Source organism: Triturus cristatus, chromosome 8 (genome assembly GCF_964204655.1).
Source record: "Triturus cristatus chromosome 8, aTriCri1.1, whole genome shotgun sequence".
Taxonomy (NCBI): Eukaryota; Metazoa; Chordata; class Amphibia; order Caudata; family Salamandridae; genus Triturus; species Triturus cristatus.
Window position 1 is genome coordinate 279,125,253 of NC_140591.1, and position 23,688 is coordinate 279,148,940.

Here is a 23,688-nt window from a genome sequence, read left to right on the forward strand (position 1 = left end):
TTCGTTTCAAGTACGTTCTGATCTGTCTAGAGTGACGCTTGAGAAGCAATGGGAACTCGGTAAAAGGATGGATGCTTTTCGGAAGATTGGTGCCACGGTCCAGTTAAGTTTTCCTGCAATTTTGAAGGTTATGTTCTGTAACAAAATGTACAATATTCGATCAGTCCAGGTGGCTGATGACTTGTTAGCTACCCTTCAAAGCGATAAGGGCGCAGCCGGGGTGCCTCCTTGAGTAACCTATTTCAACCCTTTTTACAGCTATTGTTCTTTACCTCAGGTGTACTCTTAGGAAATTTCATATTCTCCCACTTCTCTATATATCCATAGATTGTTCCAACGTACATACATGGAATCGCAAGTAAGGTGGGAAATCTGAAGCTTCTTGTAAATTATAAAGTGGGAGCAAGAAAGCAAAAAAAAAAACAAAAAAAAAAATTTATAAAAAAAAACAAAAAAAAAACCTATATAAATATTCACATATAGTGGAACTATGTCAATTGTACATACACTCCGGGGGGTGGGGTTGGGCTAGGGGCATCATACACCGGGTTCTGGTTGGACTTGGCAAGGGTTCCCCAGGGGGTAGGGGGGTGTGCGTAGGTCACTGGGTTGTAGGGGTAAGGTTAGGGGTGTGGGTTAGCATTAACAGAAAAATTTCCTCGTTTTCAGTCTGGTCCCAGATTCAGTTTTGTAAATTCATACTTTCCTTTGTTTCTTCCTGGTATGAATTCTTACATTTCTTACATTTTAACTCATTTAAAGGGTGGAATTTGAGCTATGAGTGATTTTAGGATTCTCTCCTGGAATGTTAATGGTCTGCGTACCAAATCAAGAGCAAACAGAATTCTTCAGTACCTTCGTGATGTTGATGCGCAGATCATTATACTCCAGGAGACACATCTAATTGAAGAGGAGATGTTGGATTTAGTGAAAAGGAACAGGTGGATTGACATATCGGTATCCACCTCCCAGACTTCGAACACGAGGGGTGTTACAGTTCTCTTTAAAAAACCAGTCAATACTAGGATTATAACCTCTAAGGTTGATCCGGGAGGCAGATGGGCAATTACTCAGGTGGTTATTGGAGGGGTAAACATAACACTTGCAGGTTTTTATGGTCCCAACCAGGATGATCCTGCTCCTCTAGAGTCTCTTTTCTCGAGTTTGTTACATTTTCCGGATCCTATAATCCTTTCAGGAGACTTTAATATTGTACTCGATCCATCTTTAGATAAGATCCCTCGTAGTAGGCAGTTAGCTCCATCTAAAGCCAGAGCTCTTCTGCAGAGTTCTATGAAACAATACGGGTACGTGGACATCTGGCGGGCAAGAGCTGGTACGAAACCAGGTTTTTCTTTTTATAATCACAAGTATCACCATCGTTCTAGAATTGACTATTTTCTGATAAGCCATATCTTGGTTGATTCAGTTAAAGACATCTCTTACCTTCCTTCGCATCTCTCAGATCACTCTGCTGTTCTTTTGGAACTGGTCGGTGTAACTAAACCTCTCACCTACTCTTGGTCATTTGACAGATCTTTACTTTCCTGTTCCCAAGACGTATTGTCTATTAGATCAGAAACCATTGAATTCATGCGTATAAATATTGGATCGTCAGACCCTCGGGTCCTTTGGGATGCATTTAAGTGTAGTCTTCGTGGAGTGATTAAAAACAAGGCTGTACATCGTAGGAGGCTCTATGTCCAGGAGGTAACATCTATTGAAGCAGCGCTTCTGGAAGTGCAAGCAGAAATTAATGTTACTAACAAAGATCTTACAGATATTTATTCTCCGCTCCAAGAGAAGTTGGCTTCCCTTAAAGCGGGTTTATCCGACGTATTAAATACACGTATCTTGCAAAAATGGGAAGCGAGTAAGCTGTCGCATTTTGAATATGGAGAGGGGGCTGGTAAACTGTTGGCCTGGAAGGCAAAGTCTGAAAGAGCGCGTAACATTATTAGCGAGGTAACAACCACCCAGGGGACTGCTTCCTCTGATATAGAGATTAGAACCGCCTTTAAAAAAAAATTTCAGAACATCTATCTGGAGGACAAGAATATTGACTTAGCAGATATAGAGAGTTGGCTAAGGGGTATCTCTCTCCCAAGACTCTCGGATCTGCAACGCGATATGTTGGAAAAGGAGGTAACCAAGGAAGAGGTAGAAGCAGCAATTCGTGCTAGTAAGAGGGGGAAAGCTGCTGGTCCGGATGGCCTACCAGCAGAACTATATAAGATCCTGGTAGAAGAAATTTCTCCCTTTCTTACAATATTATTTAACCATATCATAGTAGGAGGGGCCATACCACCAGCAACTTGGAATGAAGCTTCTATTGCTCTTATATTAAAACCCGGTAAGCCTCCCGATGACTGTGGTTCTTATCGCCCCATATCAATTTTAAATGCTGACTACAAAATCTTTGCCTCCTTATTGGCTAGAAGACTGGGTCAAGTCATACCCGCGTTAGTTCATCCTAACCAAAAGGGATTTATTAGAGGCCGCCAGCTCTTCGAGTTAACATATGATCTAATTGGGGCCATAGATATGGCCACCTTGAATGCAGCCCCGTTGGCCATTCTTGCGCTCGACGCCACCAAGGCCTTCGATAGGGTCAATTGGTTGTACTTGTCGGGGTTCTTGGCTAAGTTTGGCGTGGGGGGAAACTTTCAAAGGGCTGTACGGCTGTTATATAATTGTCCAACAGCTCGGGTACTTGTTAATGGCGGTCTCTCTGAATCATTTTCCATCTCTAGAGGACCCGCCAGGGCTGTCCTCTTTCCCCTCTTTTAATTGACCTCTATATCGAACCTTTGGCTCAAAAGCTCAAAAATTCGTGAGGAACCCCGTATCAAACCTTTTAGATATAGGGAATGGGAGAAGAAAGTCGCGTTGTACGCGGATGACCTCATGGTTTTGACAGCAGACATCGATACTGCTTTCCCGGCAGTTATCAGTTTGGCAGCCGAATTTGGAAATGTTTCTGGTTACGAGGTAAATGCTGCCAAAACTGAAACTTTGGTATGGAATGATGTCGGGAGCAGTTTTAGTAACGGCTCAAATAAATGCCTTCGATATTTGGGGTTAAATATTATTAAAGATATTACTTTGATCGCGTCCAATAATTTTGCCAGGATTGCAAAGGAATGTCGGAAATTGATGAGATCTTGGGTGCATCTTCCTCTTACTCTAATTGGCAGAGTTAACTTAGTCAAAATGTCTATCCTTCCCAAAATCTCTTTTTTGTTTAACACAATCCCTCTTTATTTTGAACCTGCTTTGTTGTCTAAACTTCAGGGTGAGATCAGTTCTTTCATCTGGTGCAATAAAAATCCAAGGATAGCTTGGAAAAAGATAAGGCGTCGAAGGGAGAAGGGGGGCTTGGCAGGGCCCGATCTACAAATTTATGCTTGGGCTTTTCAGCTTTCCCATTCACGTATGCTCTTAAAAACTCCTGCAGGTGATGGGATTGGCAACCTGTTTTCTACTTTGTTGAAGAGCGAAGGAGCTGGGCAGTCAGGTTTTTTGTTTAAGTTTGGAGACCCTAAATTTTTCAAAAAGGTGAAGTTAAAGATTTTACAGGGCCTGGCAAGAACTTGGGCAAAAATTAAATATTCTACTAAACTAGGGTATTATTCTAGTAGAGCTCCCCTCTGGGATCTTCCAGAGTCCCCAAACTGGCTAAGTGATGCACTTGCAGTACCACTCAGGGAATCGGGGATAGCTGTTTGGGGAGATCTTTTTGTGGAAGGGATCTTGATCCCCTGGGAGGATTTAGTTCGTAAAGTTGGGCCCAATCTCTCAAGATTTAAGTATTTACAAATAGTAAGTTGGTCCCAAGCAGTAACATCACGATCCACACGGCTTGATAAGTTTGTTCTAGGGGGAGGAAACCACTTGGAAACTCTTTTGGTTGATCAGACTCCTGCAAAAAAAGAGGTTTCACTATGGTATTCTTTAATATTGGACGAAATGGACGGCGATTTTGACCTCCCAAAACAGCTCTGGAGCTCTTCACTCCCAGCCTCCAATGTTGTAGATCTCTGGTTGAGGTCCTGTAAACTGTTGTGGGAATTAGTCAAACCAGCTTGGCTTCGCAGGAATCACCTGTTCACTTTACATAGAGCTTATTATTCTCCACAAAGACTTTCGAAATTTTCTGCCGGAGGCCCGGTGGCTTGCCCGAGATGTGGACTTATGGAGGCGGCCGATACACATATGTTCTTTGAGTGTTCCCATTTAACTCCTTTTTGGGATGCAATTAGTATTAAACTCTCGGCCAGCCTGGGTCGTCCAATATTAATAGATCTGAAACTTGTAATTTTTGGAATAGTAGACAATCTACGATCTATGGCTGGTAACCTACTATTCTACGCAATGTTAGCGGCTCGAAGAGAAATTTGTAAACGTTGGAAAGAACCTACGCCACCATCTCTTTTTGAGTGGCGTAGTTCTTTGCTTCAGCTCTCTAAACTAGATATAGCTAGGGCCGGTAATCGTGACAGGAGAAAATACTGGAGGATGCTGGATGGGACTGCTTGAACTTGCTGGGTTTTTTTTTTTTTTTTTTTCCCAGCTCCGATGATTATTCTGCCATAGTGCCACCTTGCTGTCTCATTGATGGTCTCCCTCTTTCTCTTGCCCAGGCGCACATATCCTTTCCAGCATGAATAACCACAAAGATGGTTAACTTCTGTCAGATGGAGGTGGTCTTTTGTAAATCATGTCATTCAAGACTTCATCCTCATACTCATTAACTTCATATCTTCTCACTTCAGGAACCCTTTCTGTACCCTTCTCTTCAATTGTTCTCATAGGGTATAATCCCTCTGACATACTAGCATCTCGCCATCTCGTCATTCGATCATGATGAGTTTCACGACCATGTCTCCTCCCAAACATATACCTATAGTTTCCCCCAGACCTCTGTTTTTCTCGCTCATGTACTTCCTCTTCCCATTCCACTAAAGCCTCAAACTGTGTCGGCCTTGGTCTTGGGTCAAGACACAACATCTTTTCCCGCAAAATTTTCAACACGGCCAGATTAAATGAACCATGTTCTGGAAATGCTAGAACACCATCTTCCTTTGTATACCTAACCCAATTCTCCAACCATATACAGGTATGATACCCATATCTCGCAGCCATGAAGGATGCAGGCGTTTTCGATGGAGGTAACAATTCACCCTCTCTCGTTTTAACATCTTTATCCTTGTCAAACCAATTTTTAATCTTTCTGAACAAAGATTTTTTCTTTTTCTCTTCTTGGTAATACATTTTAGCTTTTACCAAACTTTTCTAATCCTTTCCGTAATACAACTCAATAGTACGATGTTTTATCCAATAACAGCGCGACTCACACTAACGAACCAATCCTGGAGCGTCTACGTCACTAGAATACAAGAGTGACTCTTTCCAATCCCTGCGCGGCTCACACCAACGCACCAATCTCAGCGCGAGCACTGTTCTGATCTAATATCCAATCAGAGCGCGGTCTGTTTGACGTCAGCAGTCACTGCAGTCTCTTGCTCCTGTCTCCTGTCAGTCGTCTACCCCTCCTTTACAAAACTTCTCAGTAGACTTTGTGTCAGATTCTACAAAATCTATTAGTTACAACATATAAACATTTCCATTGTCTGCTTCGCTAACCAAAGAATAGTAAAGAAAATCTATTTCACAAGAATCCCGTTGACACAGTAACATGCATTCATTAACTGTTTCCTCTAGGACTGCTCCAAAGAGTATTACAATTAACCAAATATATGAGCATTCACGCACATTCATACAAGAAAATATAGTACATACACACAGAATCCTGCTTTTCCCGAGAACAGCGAACAATCTGCCCTACTACAGAATTATAACATACGTTAACCAAGCAGTGTTTACCTCTGCCCAGTCCTTCAAACAAGCTCAGAGAATACCTATTACTCCTCCCGCGATAAGCTTTAACGGTGAACCTTACGGATCCCTGGGACTTAAGACCAGAGTTTCACAAATAACCTTCGCTACCATACACACTCCTTTTATACCAGAAATATTTCTAATAGTAACACACAACGATGTCACTAATTTCGAACACAGACAATGTGACGCGCAACTTCGATTGTCACACGTTTTCTTTTCCTGCATACATACAGGACCAACAATCCCGTCTTTCCCGAGAGCAGCATATACTTCCCTCTGCCCTACTACGGAACTGCTATCAGCTCCCAAATTCCAGAAGCACTACATAAAACTCAACATGACGACTTCAACATATAGTATTAGTACATATACCAACATCAATCAATAATCAATAATCAAAAGCCAATGTACAAGCAATCTAATCAGATCAAGACAATCATCAATAACCATCAAATTCTGCTACCAGGAAATTGGTGCAGATTGGGGTGTACAAAATCTCCCTACTTCCACGGATAGAGTAAATTCACAGATACACGCACATACACTCATCATACGCTTGGGCCCATTTTACTAACATACACTCAGATTACTCTATTAGCACTGAACCTGTGGGAAAAAACCTTCTAAACACCCTGCATCTACACTGAGGTCGATAAGACCTAATTGTGACTGTCCTGAGTCATGATCTAAACAATCTATACAACAATAATCAAAATAGAGTACTCATTGATTGACAAGAAATAACCACCAACACTGTATTTAAAATTATAATTCTTTATCTAAAATTAGTCAAAGGGAAAATCAATCAAAGTAAATCATTATTCTCATAATTACCTATTCTAGCTAAATGTCAGAATGGGTCAGGACAGGTCTCTCAGTAGAAGTCTCCCGAGTCGCCGTCCTCACAGCATAAGTCCTCACCAACGCAGGTTTGGGAAGAAGTGGCAAAGTGGCAAAAACCCTCTCTAGGCTAACAATATTTATAATGTGTTTAACAATAGAAGGCAACATAAAATGTTTTCGATATCCGCTGAACCGCTGAGCAGAGCGAGCAGGAAAGGATGTAGCATTGCTACATTTGGAAAATCTCCGCTCAGGAAAAATCACAAAAATAAAAAGACAGAACACGGAACTGGAAATTAAAAAGTAACTCTTCATGTTCATCTTTCCTCGGAACCAACATCATGATCTCAGAGTTCATTCATTATGGCTCCTTTGTCCTCCAAGGTTACTCGGATGTATCTGGATGCTTGCCCAGAACTGCTACTGTCCTCACGGAAAATTTTAACCAGGCGAAGACTGTGGTCAGATGACTCTCGACCATGTTCAGCAAGGCCTTCTCATCACAAAATTCACTCGAATACAGGCTTTAAACGGTAGCCATTTTCCCACCAGGCCAAAATGTACCATCTTAATTAAAAGAGACAAAACAACGTTACCACAGCATAGTGATTAAACAATGTTAACCCCACTAATACCCTTATGTGCTAGCCTTTGCAACACAAGAAAAGCATTAGTACATAACATTTAAAAAGCGTTTTTCGTGCTTTAAATAAACAGCACTCAGCAACATTTATTAATAAAACATGCACATTTATTAAATAGCAACGCAAAAGCATTCCCACGTGTCGTTTTTCTCTCATTAGTACGTATTGGTTAGTTAAAACATTTACACAAAACAAATAATTAATAGTTAAAAATTAATATTTTATTAATCGACAAATAGACAAACCAGAGCTTAAAAAACCCAATAGATTTTCAACAGAAAACTCTGCTCCAGCACCTGTCTGAGTGAAGGGTGAGCGATATGCATGTGTGAGTGCAGTGGGAGGGGTTTACGTGTGTGAGTGCAGGGTGAGAGGTGCATGTGTGAGTGCAGTGGGAGGGGTTTATGTGTGTGAGTGCAGGGTGAGAGGTATGTATGTGTGTGAGTGCAGTGGGAGGGGTTTACCTGTGTGAGTGCAGTGTGAGCGGTATGCGCGTGTGAGTGCAGGGTGAGCGGTATGCGTGTGTGAGTGCAGTGGGAGGGGTTTACGTGTGAGTGCAGGATGAGCGGTATGCATGTGTGAGTGCAGGGTGAGCGGTATGCATGTGTGAGTGCAGTGGGAGGGGTTTACGTGTGTGAGTGCCGTGTGAGCGGTATGCGTGTGTGAGTGCAGTGGGAGAGGTTTACGTGTGAGTGCAGGATGAGCGGTATGCGTGTGTGTGTGCAGGGGGGGTTTACCTGTGTGAGTGCAGGGTGAGCGGTATGCATGTTTGAGTGCAGTGGGAGGGGTTTACATGTGAGTGAAGGGTATGCGGTATGCGTGTATGAGTGCAGTGGGAGGGGTTTATGTGTGAGTGCAGGATGAGCGGTATGCATGTGTGAGTGCAGGGTGAGCGGTATGAGTGTGAGTGAGTGCAGGGTGAGCAGTGTGAGTGTGTGAGTGCAGGGTTAGCGGTATGCGTGTATGAGTGCAGTGGGAGGGGTTTACGTGTGAGTACAGGGTGAGCGGTATGCGTGTATGAGTGCAGTGGGAGGGGTTTATGTGTGAGTACAGGGTGAGCGGTATGCGTGTATGAGTGCAGTGGGAGGGGTTTATGTGTGAGTGCAGGATGAGCGGTATGCATGTGTGAGTGCAGGGTGAGCGGTATGAGTGTGAGTGAGTGCAGGGTGAGGTGTGTGAGTGCAGGGTTAGCGGTATGCGTGTATGAGTGCAGTGGGAGGGGTTTACGTGTGAGTACAGGGTGAGCGGTATGCGTGTACGAGTGCAGTGGGAGGGGTTTATGTGTGAGTACAGGGTGAGCGGTATGCGTGTATGAGTGCAGTGGGAGGGGTTTACGTGTGAGTACAGGGTGAGCGGTATGAGTGTGAGCGAGTGCAGGGTGAGCAGTGTGAGTGCAGGGTGAGCGGTATGCGTGTATGAGTGCAGTGGGAGGGGTTTACGTGTGAGTACAGGGTGAGCGGTATGCGTGTATGAGTGCAGTGGGAGGGGTTTATGTGTGAGTACAGGGTGAGCGGTATGCGTGTATGAGTGCAGTGGGATGGGTTTACCTGTGTGAGTGCAGGATGAGCAGTGGCCTGTGCGAGTTCAGGGTGAGTGGTGTTCCTGTGAGAGTGCTGAGGGGAGTGTTGAACAGGAGTAAGGGTGAAGAGAGGTGGGGATGCGTGCGCCCCAAGTGAGTGCAAGGGGTGTGTTTGCGAGTGAAAGAGGGGCGGCACGCCCTAGTGTATGTCGGCTGTAGCGCATTCAAGCCGAACCTATTTGCATTGCCAGCGCGTGTTCTGGGCTTTTCTACAGCGCTGATGTTCGTGCTACCTGAGTGTTCATTTCTGAAAATGGAGGGGTGCAGCCCTGTTTTGGCACAGTCCAGCCTCCGCAGACCAGAGGGTGCACTCAAAGGCAGAACTGTATGCCCTTCGTTTCTTGTACAGATTTAAGACAGAAATAGCTTCTCGTTGTGCTCGAGGCGTGGACGGCTAAAGCCTATAGAGCCAGCCAGCTGAGCGGCGCAGACTTGTGTCGATTCTACATTCCCCGACTCACCGAGCCTGAACCAGTCGTTTTTTATAGGTTTGTTTGAACATTTTCCGATGGAAGTTTTTGGTTAATACAGATTGGCAGAACACGGAGTCTGTGGAGGGGCCAAGAATCATTACTCTCCGTCCGCAACCGATCTGCATTATTCTGAAATTGAGATGCAATTGATCAGCTCAGTAATCAATTAATCATTGTAATCGCCCACGGTGCATACCGATTGCTTCAGGCTCTGTTGTGGAGTCACTTGCTGACCTCAGTCCTCTCAGCAGGCCGCACCTCTCATGGTTCTGTGCTAATAGATTGCACTAGTGCATTTTAATATAATAAAGACGACACTATAGACCCCATTGTGTAAAAGTAAGGCAGAGCACACCGTTTCAAGATGTGAACACCAGTGTCTCTTTTTAATAACATTAGCTGACGAATCTTGATAGCAAACAGTTTTGTGCAGATGGCAAAATGTGGGCTCCAGTTGATCAATGTGTTTAGTAACAGTTTATTATTTGCATTTTTAGTAATGACATTTTTATTCGCAATAACATTTGAGAGAGCAGGTATTTAATTTTTACGTTTGTATTTTAGTGTATAATGGGTGTTTTCTCCATGGTCTCTTAAACTTGACTTTTTGCTTTGAGGGATTTGGGCCGGTGCATTTATTTGAGGAAACCTGTTTGTATTCATGTGAATCAATTAAGACATTATCAAGAATGTCCCCATCCCTCCTCTTTTCAAAATCTTAGAAACCTGAGACAGATGTGGCCGTAGTATTGGTGTAGAAGCAGTAGAAGCATTGCGTTAGATAAAAATTATACAAAGTGGTAGGTAGCAGAGCAAGTGTCACAAGAGACTTTATGTCACGGCTACACCGCGCTTCAAAAAGTTAATCTTAAAGTACATTTTTTTGGCAATTATTATAATGCCACATGATTCTGAAGTTGCACCCCTCTTGGAAACCTATTCTAGGGCACTAATTACAAAGTACACGATCACTGGTTAGTTATTCTTCTAGATGTACACTCTGTCAATTTATGCATTTGTGAATTTTGCTAAGGCTGAGCCAGACCGCTTTAAGCGATGGACGGCTCTATAGATATGTGGCCATGGCAAGGTTCAACGTCATCGGTTGTAACCCGTCACTAGATCACCTATTCCGTACAAAAATGGACTATGGGTCAGTCTGTCTAATGGGTTGGTGCTTATGGATGCAGGGGTATTTATATCCTTTAGGCCGTAGAGAATATACGAGCAAGCTCATTGCACTGTGTGGACAGCTGTACCATCCTAACCGGTTTCTACAGTTCTGTTTGACCCCTTCCCTTGTGGTCTCCCCTGTAGGCTTGAGATATTTAGATCTTCTGAGTTTGCTCCACATTGTTTAGATTGCTCTACCAGTAGAGCACCATGCTCTCCTGGATGGGGGGCAGCATCACATACAGTGGAGGGTTTCCACAGCCCTCTACACAGGCTTTTAGGAGACTTGTGTTTGATGGTAGATGAATGAATATACAGTTCACAGGCACTCCAAAGTGTACCTAGTTGCTGGCACTTTGGCCTTTGACCAAATACCTAGGAAGTCCCTTTTTTTGACTGGGTAGAATCAAGCACAATCAATGTCCAAGCCCAGGAGGAACTTTATAATTTCCTTTCTTTCCCATTTGATTCCTAAGGTGTGTTCTGTTGACTAGGGGTGGTTTTACCGAGTTTGAAAATATTGCCAACATTATTCTCTGTCATATGGTTCCCAGCTTATCAGAATATTAGTTTACACCCTACACTGTGGGGCCGCGTTGTGGCTTTCCATGGCACATTATTCTGGGAAGCCCTTTCTTTCTGGCAATTAATTTTGGAGCATGTTCTTTGGAGAAGAATTGTGGTGGATTTCTCTGCTCTGTGTACTCTGATAAAATGGATTTGTTGTTGGGCTATGTAGTGGCACAGTATTTACGATAGTGTCCCTTGTTAAATTAAATACCTTTGCTGAACTCAGTACTACCTTCCCACCCCTCTATTCTCATGGGCTGCACTGTCATTGATTGGTGAGTCTGTAAATGTTTGAAGCTAATCTCATAACCATGCAACCAGAAGACGAATAACTGGTTATCAAGGTTGTTAGATATGCTTGGCACGCACACTAGGTCCCAGTTCTTATGCCACAGTCGGTCGACAAGTTGTTAGATTTGGTTATCCTGGTTTACAGCTGGATCTTACAGGTTTTCTTTTTCTTTAACAGGTACAAAGAAGGGGGTGAAGCTTTACTGGTCCTCCTTCCTTCAGAGGAGAAAGGCATGGTGCAACAGCTGACCGAGCGGAAGGTTCCCATCAATGGAATCAAGTAGGAAAACAAATGTCCATTTTTCCTGATTTGAACTTACTGGGTAACTTCAAATTGTTATGGAGATAAATGCAGGGGTATTGGGGAGCAGCAATGACTTTGTAAAATATGTTTTTCTTTTAAGTAACTTAAATTGAAATGTGATACACCGAGCTGTTGGAAAAAGCCCGGATGGGCATTCTTGGAGCATTGGATGAAAATGATTATTTACAAGATTACTGGATTGTTCACTGTGGTGATTGATTGATCGTATGCAGTGCAGCTTTAAACTGGTGCCTAAATACGCACCAGGCATTCTTTGTCTTTCCTTTAAGTAATGGTATCTTTTCCCAGCATTTGATCTTACATAAATTGAAATGCTTGATTAATTCTGCTTAGTCGAGCTGTTTATCCATCAGTAATTTTTAAATAGTAGTGTAATGCTCAACAGTCACACGAAGAGCTGTAAAGACTGTCACTTTAGTAGCACAGTCACCTCTTTGACCAAACCTTGAGCCAGTGAGGCTGAGCTCCATTCATCTAGTGGCCGTCATACCCCAGAAGTCCCAGCACACGTGTGAAAGCATTGTATCTAGTAGGGGAGCTTCTACCCGGATGGAAGGGTGGACCACTTGTGAAGCTATGAGAGACACCAATGCTAGAGGATTATAGTTGCATATAAGTAACATTTATTTTGTAGTATTGGATATTTCATAGGTTTACATGCTTGAATCAGATTAGGAAGCAGTTTATTACAATTGTAGACCAACAAAACAGCAGACGGTGGGTTAAAAGAGAGACTCACCTAATTGAAAAAGATAGCAAAGGGCCTCTTGACTCACTGCTGCATTATTGCTGAGTAAAGGTGTGGAGAATCTTGCGGGTCACAGCTCTACATATAACTGCTAATGGTGCTGGTGCATTGAGGTCAGCTGATCAAGTGGACATCTATACAGTATGACACAGTGTGAGCTTCCCATTGAGGCCAGGATACAGCATCATAGCAGAACCAGATTCTCAAACACATTTTCTAGGATAAACAACCTTGCTCAGTTAAAACACAAACTCGACCAACTGATTAGTAGAAATAGAACACCACAGCATTGGGTCCAGAAACGACAGGAGACTACAAGATAGTGGGGAACTGGAAAGCAGGGTGGCAATGTACTATTGAAAATGCGTGGGGGCGGTGTGGCAACCCTTGGTCTAAAGAAGGAGACACTTAACGACCATCCTAAGCGAGCAAACCCATCAGCAAGAGACCCATTACTTTGTCATATCGAGTAGGAAGCCTTGAAGTGTGAGATGACTATTGGTTTATCTGAATTGAACCATAGTCTATTCTGAAGCACTTTCATCTCCTATAACCGTGAAACCTATTGAAAATGGGTTTGGAGAGCCTAGGCAAAATCATTGACACGATGAAGTGAATCCTTCCAGGAACCTCCTCCCGTGCCCCCTGAGCTGGAAGGCAAAGCATGAGAAAAATTGCTTCTCATGGTAATACTGGGCAAAGGGAATGCAGCAGGCATCACCATGACCCAGCTCCTGAAAAACAAGGCCTGCTCTACAAATTTATCTTTAAATGTGCTTCAAGACCACAAGGGTGTTGCTGGCATGTGCATCTCACGCTAGGGCCCCTCTGTACCTGAAATCTTTGCATTGATATGGTGCATCAATAAGATGTATAACTCTTTTACTACTTCTGCAAATATTATATTGCCAGGCTTTACATAATCATTTTTACATAGCCGTAACATTACTACATTTATATTGCCTCAATGGCTTTACCTAGCCCTCACTCTCTCCCTTGTCCTAGCACTACCCTTACCCCAGCCCTTACCAACGCCTAAGCATTACCCTAACCATTAATCTTAACCAATCCCTAAACTTTGCTCAAAACCTAAATTTGTGCCCGAATCCAAACCTGAATTTGTGCAAAGATTATTGATGTAAAGATTTACATCAATCATTGCATTAGAGACAATGTAAAGTAATTGTCAATAAAATGTTACGGCAATGTAAATGTATTTGTCAATTTACGTCTTTCTAAACGAGACATTGTGATTGACTGCGCCAATTCTCTGGCTGAGGTCAAGGAAGGTCCGATCAAAAGCAACATCAAAGACAAGTGACTGTTCCCTAGAGAAAGACTTGGATTTGGGAGGAAAGCACGAGTCACCTAGGGACATTGATCTGCAATTCTGCTTCTGCGTCTGCGTCTTTGGCCTTGCCACACCCATTCCAGCCAGATAAACAAATCCCTGGACATGCAATCCCAAACGTCTGACAAAAAAAATATGAAGGAAGCATTGGGATTCTCTCAGAGAAAGTGAATCAAAATGCGCTACCAGGAGAAAATAAATGTATATATAATAAATATGGTGAGGACATGCAGAAAGAGGTTGTATGGAAACTCTCAGAGAAAGGAGGCACCACGTGGTCCATTGGAGTTGTTCAAAAGTTCGATTGTGGATGGCCCCCTATGGATATCGGTACCACAAGCAGAGGCAGTTGATGGTGATGACATCACATGTATCAAATACAGAGAGGAAAGACCCCCTAGCTGGGTCGCCAGAGGAGGACAGGCAAGTTGACCCAGTGTGCCAGTGTGTTGACAGGGTCTACTGCTTCCATGTTTTTTGAGATGGAAAGATGTACGTAAAATTCCACGGCTTCGAATGATCTTCGCTAATAGAGTACTTGGGCTACTAAACAATTTAAAAACCACACAGGACGTGTTCTCTCCAATCATTTTAAAATGGCATGTATGTTCTGCAAAGCTACTTTGAAAGCAATTCATTTTCCAGTTATTGAGACTGCTGAGATACAGATTATTAATCTAAGTTCCCAACCACACTGTGGCGCTGATAATTGCAGCTTTTATTTTTTGAACATGTGTCCAGATACCCAAAATGGAAGCTTGCCCTATGTTTGCCAAATTCAGAAATGTTTATTTTCTATTGAGTGTTAACCCCTTCAGTGCCCATGACGAGATAGTCTCGTCATGGAGCGCGGTTGCGCTGTGCCCATGACGAGACTATCTCGTCATGAACTCCGCCCGCTAATGCAACGCCCGGCACAGGGCGTGGAAAGGGCGGGGCACTGAAGAGGTTAAGAGCTAATGCCTTTAGTCCTGTATACTTTGTATAAAACGTTTTTGTAAGGACTCTTCTTAAGGGATCATTATCTTATTTAGGCATACATTATCTGCCTTAAGATCCTTGTTTGGAAAAATCCTTAGCTGTTGTCACCATCTTGCACTCTCTGGACATGGATGACTGTGTGTATCTGCTGCACCTCTGTTTATTTACCTCCTTAACACACTCCGAGCTCTTTGTTCACGGAGTGGTGATAGTTTACTTTGTTATAAGCCAATAAAAAGTATCCATTTATTTCTTTTGAGGATTAACCCTGAAAAGCTCATAGATGTCCAGACGAGGCTAGAGGCATTCCTTGCACAAGAACAAGAGTTAAAAGAGCGGGCTCAGAGGGTAAGTTTTCTTCAAAACGTATTGTTTATTTAGTTTTCATTGCCTTTTGCAGAAAGGGACACAATTGGAAAATGTATTGGCATGTAAGTGGCAAGATGAAAATATGCTCCATCAGCTCCCCATCTGGTGAGTGGGTAGTTAAGGGGTTTGGCTTCTGTGGCAGACCGAGGAGTGCTTAATGTGTCTCTGTGATTGCAGGTGGTGAGCACCGGAACTCATTTTTGGAGACTGACACCAGACTTTGACAAAAAGCAAGAGAGAGAGAGAGAGAGGCTGAAAAGGGAGAAAGAAGGGGGGGAACAAGATAGGGAAACTGTTACAAAGGAAGAGAGCAACGATGAAAAGAGCCTGTGAGATTTAGATAGAGGCAGGAAGAATAGGATGGTGGAAGAAAGAGGCAAGAGGTGGAATCAAGACTAGGCAGTCACGTTATTCTGTAACCAACTCCACATCCTCCACTGGCTATGGGCCCGGATGTAAAAATTGGGGCTCTTCACTCATAGTTTTTCTATATCAAGCAATGGCTAGTAATGGAAGTATGAACTAGGGTTGCTGTGAAAGGCACCTTACGAACCAACTAGTTACCACAGCGCCTGTACAAGCACTTCCAAGCAGCATTGCTATACTTTAGAAGGATATACTACTATAGTGTAAAAGGATAATGCTCCCACTTCGCAGTAGAATGGCTAGACATTTTATGGGGCAGTATCACCACTTGTCTGCTATACCTCAGCTGTAGGATGTTTTCAGAACCCACGTATATGTGAGGGTTTGTTTTCACTGGCATTCAGAAGACTTTCCTCCTTTTTGTTTTGTTTCGTTTCTTTTGTGTTTATGCCCAAAGATCCTTCATTATTAGTGCAACTCTGAAGATTTTTTACTTTCATTTAAAAATAAATAAATCTGTACATTATTTTCTTTCATCCCAGACAACCTAACACAAGGGGTACTACTTATAAATCATCATCCTTCATAAAAATGTTTTTGAAATGCTTTCGATCCACAGTCCTGGCGAGTTGGGGTTTAGGTTATTCGTTTAATTAGAACAAAATATTAAAAAGGGGATTCATGGGGGCGTGGTTTGGACGCCGAGAGAGATGGCGGCTCGGTGATTCTCTCTGCCCGTGCGTGAAACGAATGAGGGCAGAGGAACGGGTCTCACCGCTCCTATCCAGCAACGGACGGTGGAAACAGTGATCGGAATGTGAGGGGGCCTGTGAGGCGAAGTTTGGAGACTTTTCGCTGATGAGAAGCGGCTCGGCCGCAGCCTTAAGCGATCCGCCCGATGCCCGCGAGGACTTCGGCAGGCTACGGTACCGCGTGACTGGAGGTGTGTCGGCGGCCGGGCGGTTGCCGGAGTGGATCGAGCCCATGTGCGACTGTTATCGGAACTCAGCCGGTATATGAACAGGAGCGCACCTGTGGTGAGGCAGAGGAGCTGCGCAGCGCGATGGGCAGTCGTTGGTGCATATCGCACAGACAAGATGGCGGCTACCGCGACATAGAGGGAGAGCCCTGACGCTTCTGCTGCAGAATCTGTGGGGAGTTTGGAGCATACTGAGCTATCTGCATTCCGTGAGTGATGTGTGCCTACTGGATCGTACCTTGATGCTGTTAGTTGTTGGGATGTGAGGCCGGCTCTACCCCCTTCAGTGCTGCCGTGAAATGATGGTGGTGTTCGTGTCATCGTGGGAGCGCGCATGGAATGGATGGCTCCCTCTAGGGTGGAACTAGGCCTGCAAAGTCGAATCTGATGCTCCGCCTGTGGCGCGCTCTGCTTTATTCATCTGGAGTTCGAGGTGCCTTACATGGGGATGTGGAGCTGTAATTGTCTCAGGCGCTGTCTTGTATGGGGTGATCCTTCATTACTGCTATCGTGTTGCTCTGGGCCTGCCAGGCTTCCCTGCTACCGTGTGATCTCGCCTGCAATCTTGTGCCTTGTACCATGGTTCCTGTGAGTGGAGGCGCGACCATTCCCTGTTCGTCTTCGCTGGTCTCCAGGATGTGATCACGTACCTCTGCGCTTAGGTGGGTAACACGAGCGCCATGCTCTGAGATCCTCCATTCACACAGATAGCGGACGGGAAGGCGCCAGGGGATGAAGCCTTAGTTGCACGCGTGGTGATGTTTTAAGTTAAAGTGAATATACCTGGCTGCTACCAGTCGGCAGAGGGAAACGGCGATCAGGAGGCACTCCATAGGAGTAGGCTGAAGCACTTTGGGACATTTCTGACTGGCAAAGGAATCTACACGACGGACTACCATGGCTGATAGTAAAGAATCAGTGAAAAGCATGAAGAGGCTCAAATCTGATCAGTCGAATCCTAGTTCACCCAGCAAGGGAGCGAAAGGTAATCCGGACCCGATGGAACTGATACTTAATAAACTGGAAGAAGTTAGGGAGCTAGCTAAGGCAACCAAAGATGAGGTGGCGGCTATCAGGCAGGATAATCGCGAAACCAATGCAAAATTGGTGGAGGCAGAATCGAGGATTAGCAGACTTGAGGATCTAGAAGTAAAGTCGTGTGCAGCCATCAACCGCTTATGCATATCATCGGATCAAACTATGCGGAAACTGGCGGAGTTGGAGGACAGGAACAGGCGGGGGAACCTACGCATTTTTGGCCTTCCGGAGGGGTCGGAGGATCAACATGCGAGCTGTGGGGCCTTCTTGGAGTCTTGGTTTACCCAGGCTACTAATCTGTCCTTTCACCATCCACTGGAGTTTGATAGGGCTCATAGAGTGCCAGGCAAGATAAGTAAAAACCAGAAAGGGCCCAGAGCGATTGTGGGCAAGCCATTGCGATATCAGCATGTGGAGCAGATTCTTGACTTCATGAGGAAAAACAACCATATTTTATGGAAATCGGTCAAGGTATACATCTCACAGGACTACAGTAAAGAGACGGTGGAGGTTAGGAAAGCGTTCTTGGCACTGCGACCAATGCTAAAGAAAAGGGGCTTCCAGTATGGGTTTGCTGGCCCTGCAAAGTACCGTGTGTTGGTCCATGGGTCTCCACATTTCTTCTCGGATCCTTTGAAACTGAAACGCATGCTTGATGGTCCGGACGATCTGGACATGGATACAAGCGCCTCAATGGGGGCAGTAGCGCAGGCCTCAGCCTCAGGTTATAAGTGAACACAGCTCTGTATGAGCTAATGCTACTTGAAGGGGCAGGTTGCCTGGGGCATGTTCTCTGCCTCGAGGCTCTCTCCAAAGACAGTTTTGTTGGCAGTATGCAGTTGCAGATGCTCAGGGTACCTGGCCACATAATATGTTTTAGAATTATTACCTTTCGAATAGATGGGTTTCAGTTTAACGGGCCAAGATTGCTAATGGTCATGTATAATGTTTCACAGGTTTATTAGGTGGGTTTGTAGTGATTGACGGGGGTGGGCTGTTGTTTAAACGGCTGATCTATTATGGTTGATGAGGTACCCGAAGGTTGTGCTGGTGGGGGGGGTGTTGATGCCTAAGGGGTGGTAACAGGCCTTAGTTTAAGGGTGATAGTTCCTCTGTTCCATGGTTTTTATCTCTCTGTAACGGCTATGCACGGGGGGGGTTTCTGATGCATTCTCTTTCCAGTCACCATGCCTAAATCGTACAGTTGGGGTGGGGCGGGTGGGGGGCTGGGGTTTTTTTGGGTAGGGGTATGTGTTCCTTGTTTTTTGCTCTTGTTTTTGTTTGTTCCGGCTTGCATGGTCTCCATCTTCTTGCTTCTCGTGGGTGTGGGTGGTGCCGGGCACTACTGCGGCTTTAAATCCGCTTACACTGTGAAGTATATGCTTGTTGTGATGTTGATGCAACCTCCTGATGCTAAATAGCTCACTTAGCTCTCCGATGGGAGTATGTAATTTGGACAGACTGAAGGTACTGTCGTTTAACGTTAAGGGCCTGAACCAGCCTGTTAAGAGACAGAAGATATTAGATTATGTTAAAAGACTGAGGGGTGATATTGTTTTACTCCAGGAGACGAAGCTTGATGCGAAGCAGTTTTACCACCTGAGGAATAAATTTTATAATGAGGTGGTGGGTGCTGAGGCTGTGAATAAAAAGAATGGTGTCCTGATACTTGTTGCGAGGAAATCTAAGGTGGAGGTTTTATCGTCTGAAGTTAGTGCAGATGGGTCACGGCCAAGATGAGTAAGGATAATACAGAGTTCTATGTTACTAGCGTGTACGCACCCAACACTAGCGACCTGGTCTTTTGGGACAAACTAAATAAACACCTTGAAACTATTCCGGACAATGCGTTGCACATAGTAGCTGGGGATTTCAATCTTCCAATAGATGCAATTTTAGATAGAGACTCACACTGCATCTTTAAACCAACAAAAGCTCATAAAGCTTTTCTTAGTATGTGTAAGCGCTTTAACTTGGTGGATACATGGAGACTCCAGAATCCCACTGAGAGGGATTATACTTTCTATTCTCCACCACACGACTCGTATTCCCGGATTGACTTCCTCCTTATCACACAGAATGGCGTTCCTAGATTAGACTCTACAACCATTGAACCTCGTGTATTATCGGATCATTCGTGCATTTCATTAACAATTACGAATGTTAAACCATCCTCTCGTCAGACATCTTGGAGGCTGAATGATGAAATCCTAACTAGTGACAAACACCGGTCCACAATCCAGGAGGCGATATCCTCCTACCTTCAGATTAATAAACAGGGGGACACGTCCGATCTCATTAGGTGGGAGGCTCTGAAAAGTACTATAAGGGGAGTGTGTATTAAAATTAGGTCTGAGATGAATAAATCTTATAATGAGAAGTTGGAGGCTTTGGAGATGGACATTAGGAATCTAGAGATGAAACATCTAAAAGATAGGGATGAGGTGTCTCTTGCTGCGTTGGCGAATAAAAAATATTAATATAATAAAATAGTTAGTGAGAGAGCGGGAGTCTGGCTTGACAAGGGCAGGCGTTTTAAGCTTTGTGAGTCTAATAAGGCAGGTAAATCCCTCGCCTCATACTTGAAGTTCAAGGTTCAGAAGAACTCTATTAGTGTCATTAAAGATGCATTGGGGCATTCGCATTCAGACCCTGACAAAATAACGGAGGTGTTTAGAGTTTTCTACGAGGACCTCTATGCAAAAAATGGGGCGGTAGAGGAATCTAGAATTAAGGATTACTTAGATGAGTGTGATCTCCCACAGCTTTCGGATGAGGACCGGGTCAGTCTTAATGGTCCAATTAGTTCTTCAGAGATAGAGACTGCAATTAAACGCTTAAAAGTAGGGAAAGCCCCGGGCCCTGACGGATTCACTGCAAAATTTTATAAAACCTTCCCCTCCCTTTTGGTCGACCCCCTCCTACAGCTATTTCAAGGTATTAATAAATCGGGTGAGGTTAGAGGTACTTTGGCAGAGGCCATAATTGCTGTACTTCCTAAAGATGGGAAAGACCCCTCGCTACCGAAAAACTATAGGCCGATCTCATTGATTAATATTGATTGCAAACTCCTGGCCATGATACTATCCGCCCGCCTGCAGGGGGTTCTCCCGCAGCTGATCCATCCATCCCAAGCTGGCTTCCTTAAGAATCGTTTGTCCAGTGACAACACAAGAATTCTGGCGCACGTACTAGAAAAAGCGAAACTTTTAGACACACCGACTGCAGCAATAACACTAGATGCTGAAAAAGCATTCGATAAGGTTGATTGGTCCTTCCTCCGTGCTGTTCTCTGTAAATTCAATTTAGGGGAGTCATTTACTAGACTGGTAATGTCCCTTTACTGCTGCCCTTCGGCGCGTGTTAGGGCTGGTGGATCCTTTTCCTCTCCCTTTTGCTTACAACAAGGCACGAGACAGGGTTGCCCCCTGTCACCCTCACTGTTCCTGTTGGCAATTGAACCGTTCTTATATCATATAAGGCATGACCCAAATATAGCGGGTATACCGTTTGGTGATTGCACTGTAAAATTAACGGCTTATGCGGACGATGTGCTGATTATGTCGGAAAGAGCGGATGAAGCAATTCCGGCGCTCATGACTGACATTGAGGAATTTTCCAGAGTCTCTGGATATAAACTCAATAAAGATAAAACGGAGGTAAAACTTTTGAACAGTGTTTGGGACAAGGGAATTATTGGAGATTCTGGGCTTACATGGCAGCCTCGGTGTTTTAAATACCTTGGGCTGGATTTTGATAAGGATTTGATCTCCACGCTGAAAGTAAATGAAGACTTGACCCTGAAAAAGATTTCTACATTACTGAAAGGTTGGTCCCCAAAGTTTCTCTCCTGGTGGGGTAGAGCAGAGACGCTTAAAATGATGTCGACCCCGTTGGTCAACTATCTGGCCAGTATGCTCCCTATGACGTTCTCTAATGCTTTTATTACTAAGGTGGATCAGTTGTTTGGGAATTTTCTGTGGCAGGGCAAGAAGGCCAGAGTCTCACTGAAGAAATTACAATTAGCAAAAGACAAAGGCGGTCTGGGTCTCCCCTCCTTCAGGTGCTATCAGACAGCGTTTCTGTGCAAACAGGGTGCTCAGTGGCTGTTAAAATCCCCTGCATATACACCATTATGGATTAATATTGAAGAGGCATTGGTGGATCACGCGCCTTTGGAGGCCCTCCTTACGATGGACCTGTCACACCTTCCTCATTCTAAATATATCCTGCTTAATACTAGAAGGGCCTTACTTAGACTCGACCAAACGCATAAAACAAACTTGACATTTGCCAGATCATCATTTATGTCCCTGTGGAGGAATGCCCATCTTAAACATAAGGGTAGTAGTATATTCTGGGAGTCATGGTCCAAGAAGGGCATTAATTTGGTGAAGGACTTATATGATGATAAGGCTCCGCTGCCATTCTCGACCTTACAGCACCGGCATGATCTTACCCCGATGGATTTTTATGATTTCCTAAAACTTAAATCGATTCTGACAGCGAGTAACTTCTCTCCTTATGTCCCATGGCTATTACAGCATATCCCACGATTAATACATGCTGGACACTTTGTGTCGAAGGTATATAAAATGTTGTTGCCTCTACCCATGAAAAAACACAAAAGAGTGGAGGGCGTATGGGAGGCGGAGCCAAATCTATCAGGCATATCCTTTGATTGGGAAGTGATTCATAAGTTAGCCCTTACACATAAAGTCTCACCCATCCTATTTCAGACGAAATATATGCTTCTCAACAGGGCCTTTTGGACGCCCGACAGGCTTTTCAGATGTAAATTAAGAGATTCCCCTGTGTGCTGGAACTGTCAGTCAGGTACTGGGGATCTTGCACACATGCTATTTTCCTGTTCTTCATTAGGGGATTATTGGGGGAAGATATTTGATTGCATTTCTCATGTTTTTAAGATAAAACCTATACAGGAATTTGTTTACGTCATTCTGGGGGCACTGGACCCACAAATAACAACTGACCAAGATCGCCAGCTGATGGATTTAATGTTAACAATGGCATGTAAAGTGATTCTTTGCAAATGGAAAAATGCGACTGAAGTGAGCTTTAAAATCTGGCAGGAATGGCTATCTTTCCTGAGGGGGTCTAGCAATCCGGCGCTGCAGGCTTCTACCTGGAGCCCTTCTAACAAAAAGCTTTGGAAATCGTTGGATGCATCCTCCTTTCATTACGAGCCACCTTGAGAGGTATACTGTGGTTGGCCCCTCTGAGTGGGGTTGTTGTAAGGTGAGGCGTGATTGACCCCTCGAGTCCGGGGCGCTGCGCCCACACACGAAGCAATGTAATGGGAATGTACCTGTATTTGATGATGCGAGCTAGAACGGGGTTTTATTCTTCATTTCATTTGTCTTGTCACTCATTTCTATTTTTTGTATTTGTATGTATGGATATGACTATTTTGAACTTTGTCTACGGAAGAGTTATTGTATTGTCTCTGTTACTTTAATAAAAACAATTTGAAATAAAAAAAAGAATAAAAACTGAAAAAAAAAAAAGAAAAAAAAAAGGGGATTCATTTTAAAGCCAAATGCTCAGGGATGGCACGCGTGTAATATGACATCCAAAGTGAAAAGATTCATGTCTTAGTATATGCTGCCTAAAGGTGAAAATTAAAGGCTAGATAAAATCTAACAAAGGTTCCTTTCATTATGTGTGTATATTTGTTGGTTCAAAACATGAAGTAGTAAACAGAAACATAAATGAACATGTACCTCCCACTCGACCAACTCTAACTATCAACTGACTCTGTAAAGCTCTGTTGGGCTATCCCTATGCTTAGCAGAATCAAATACAATTTACAAAAAATGTACATCAATTCACATTTTGTTTCATATTTTCTCTTTCAGTTATTTCTGTCATCGTCTTTTGAAATGTATAAATGCATTTTTTTACATGGTAATAAAAGTCACCATAATTTTTTTCTATATACATATATATAATACAACTCATACATGGTGCAAAATTAATACAAAACTATTAATTGTGCAAATTTGGTATAACTTGTCCGAGAATAGGCGTACA

The 23,688-nt window shown here is 43.8% G+C and overlaps 1 protein-coding gene across 1 annotated transcript in view; it reads left to right on the forward strand.

Annotated features, from left to right (window-relative positions):
- DDX10 (DEAD-box helicase 10) overlaps window positions 1-23,688 on the forward strand; it is an 867,511-nt gene that overhangs the window by 182,438 nt on the left and 661,385 nt on the right. The window contains exons 10-11 of the mRNA XM_085621530.1: window positions 11,656-11,757; window positions 15,143-15,230. Coding sequence (XP_085477656.1) covers window positions 11,656-11,757; window positions 15,143-15,230 — 190 coding nt within the window. The remainder of the gene's footprint in view (window positions 1-11,655; window positions 11,758-15,142; window positions 15,231-23,688) is intronic.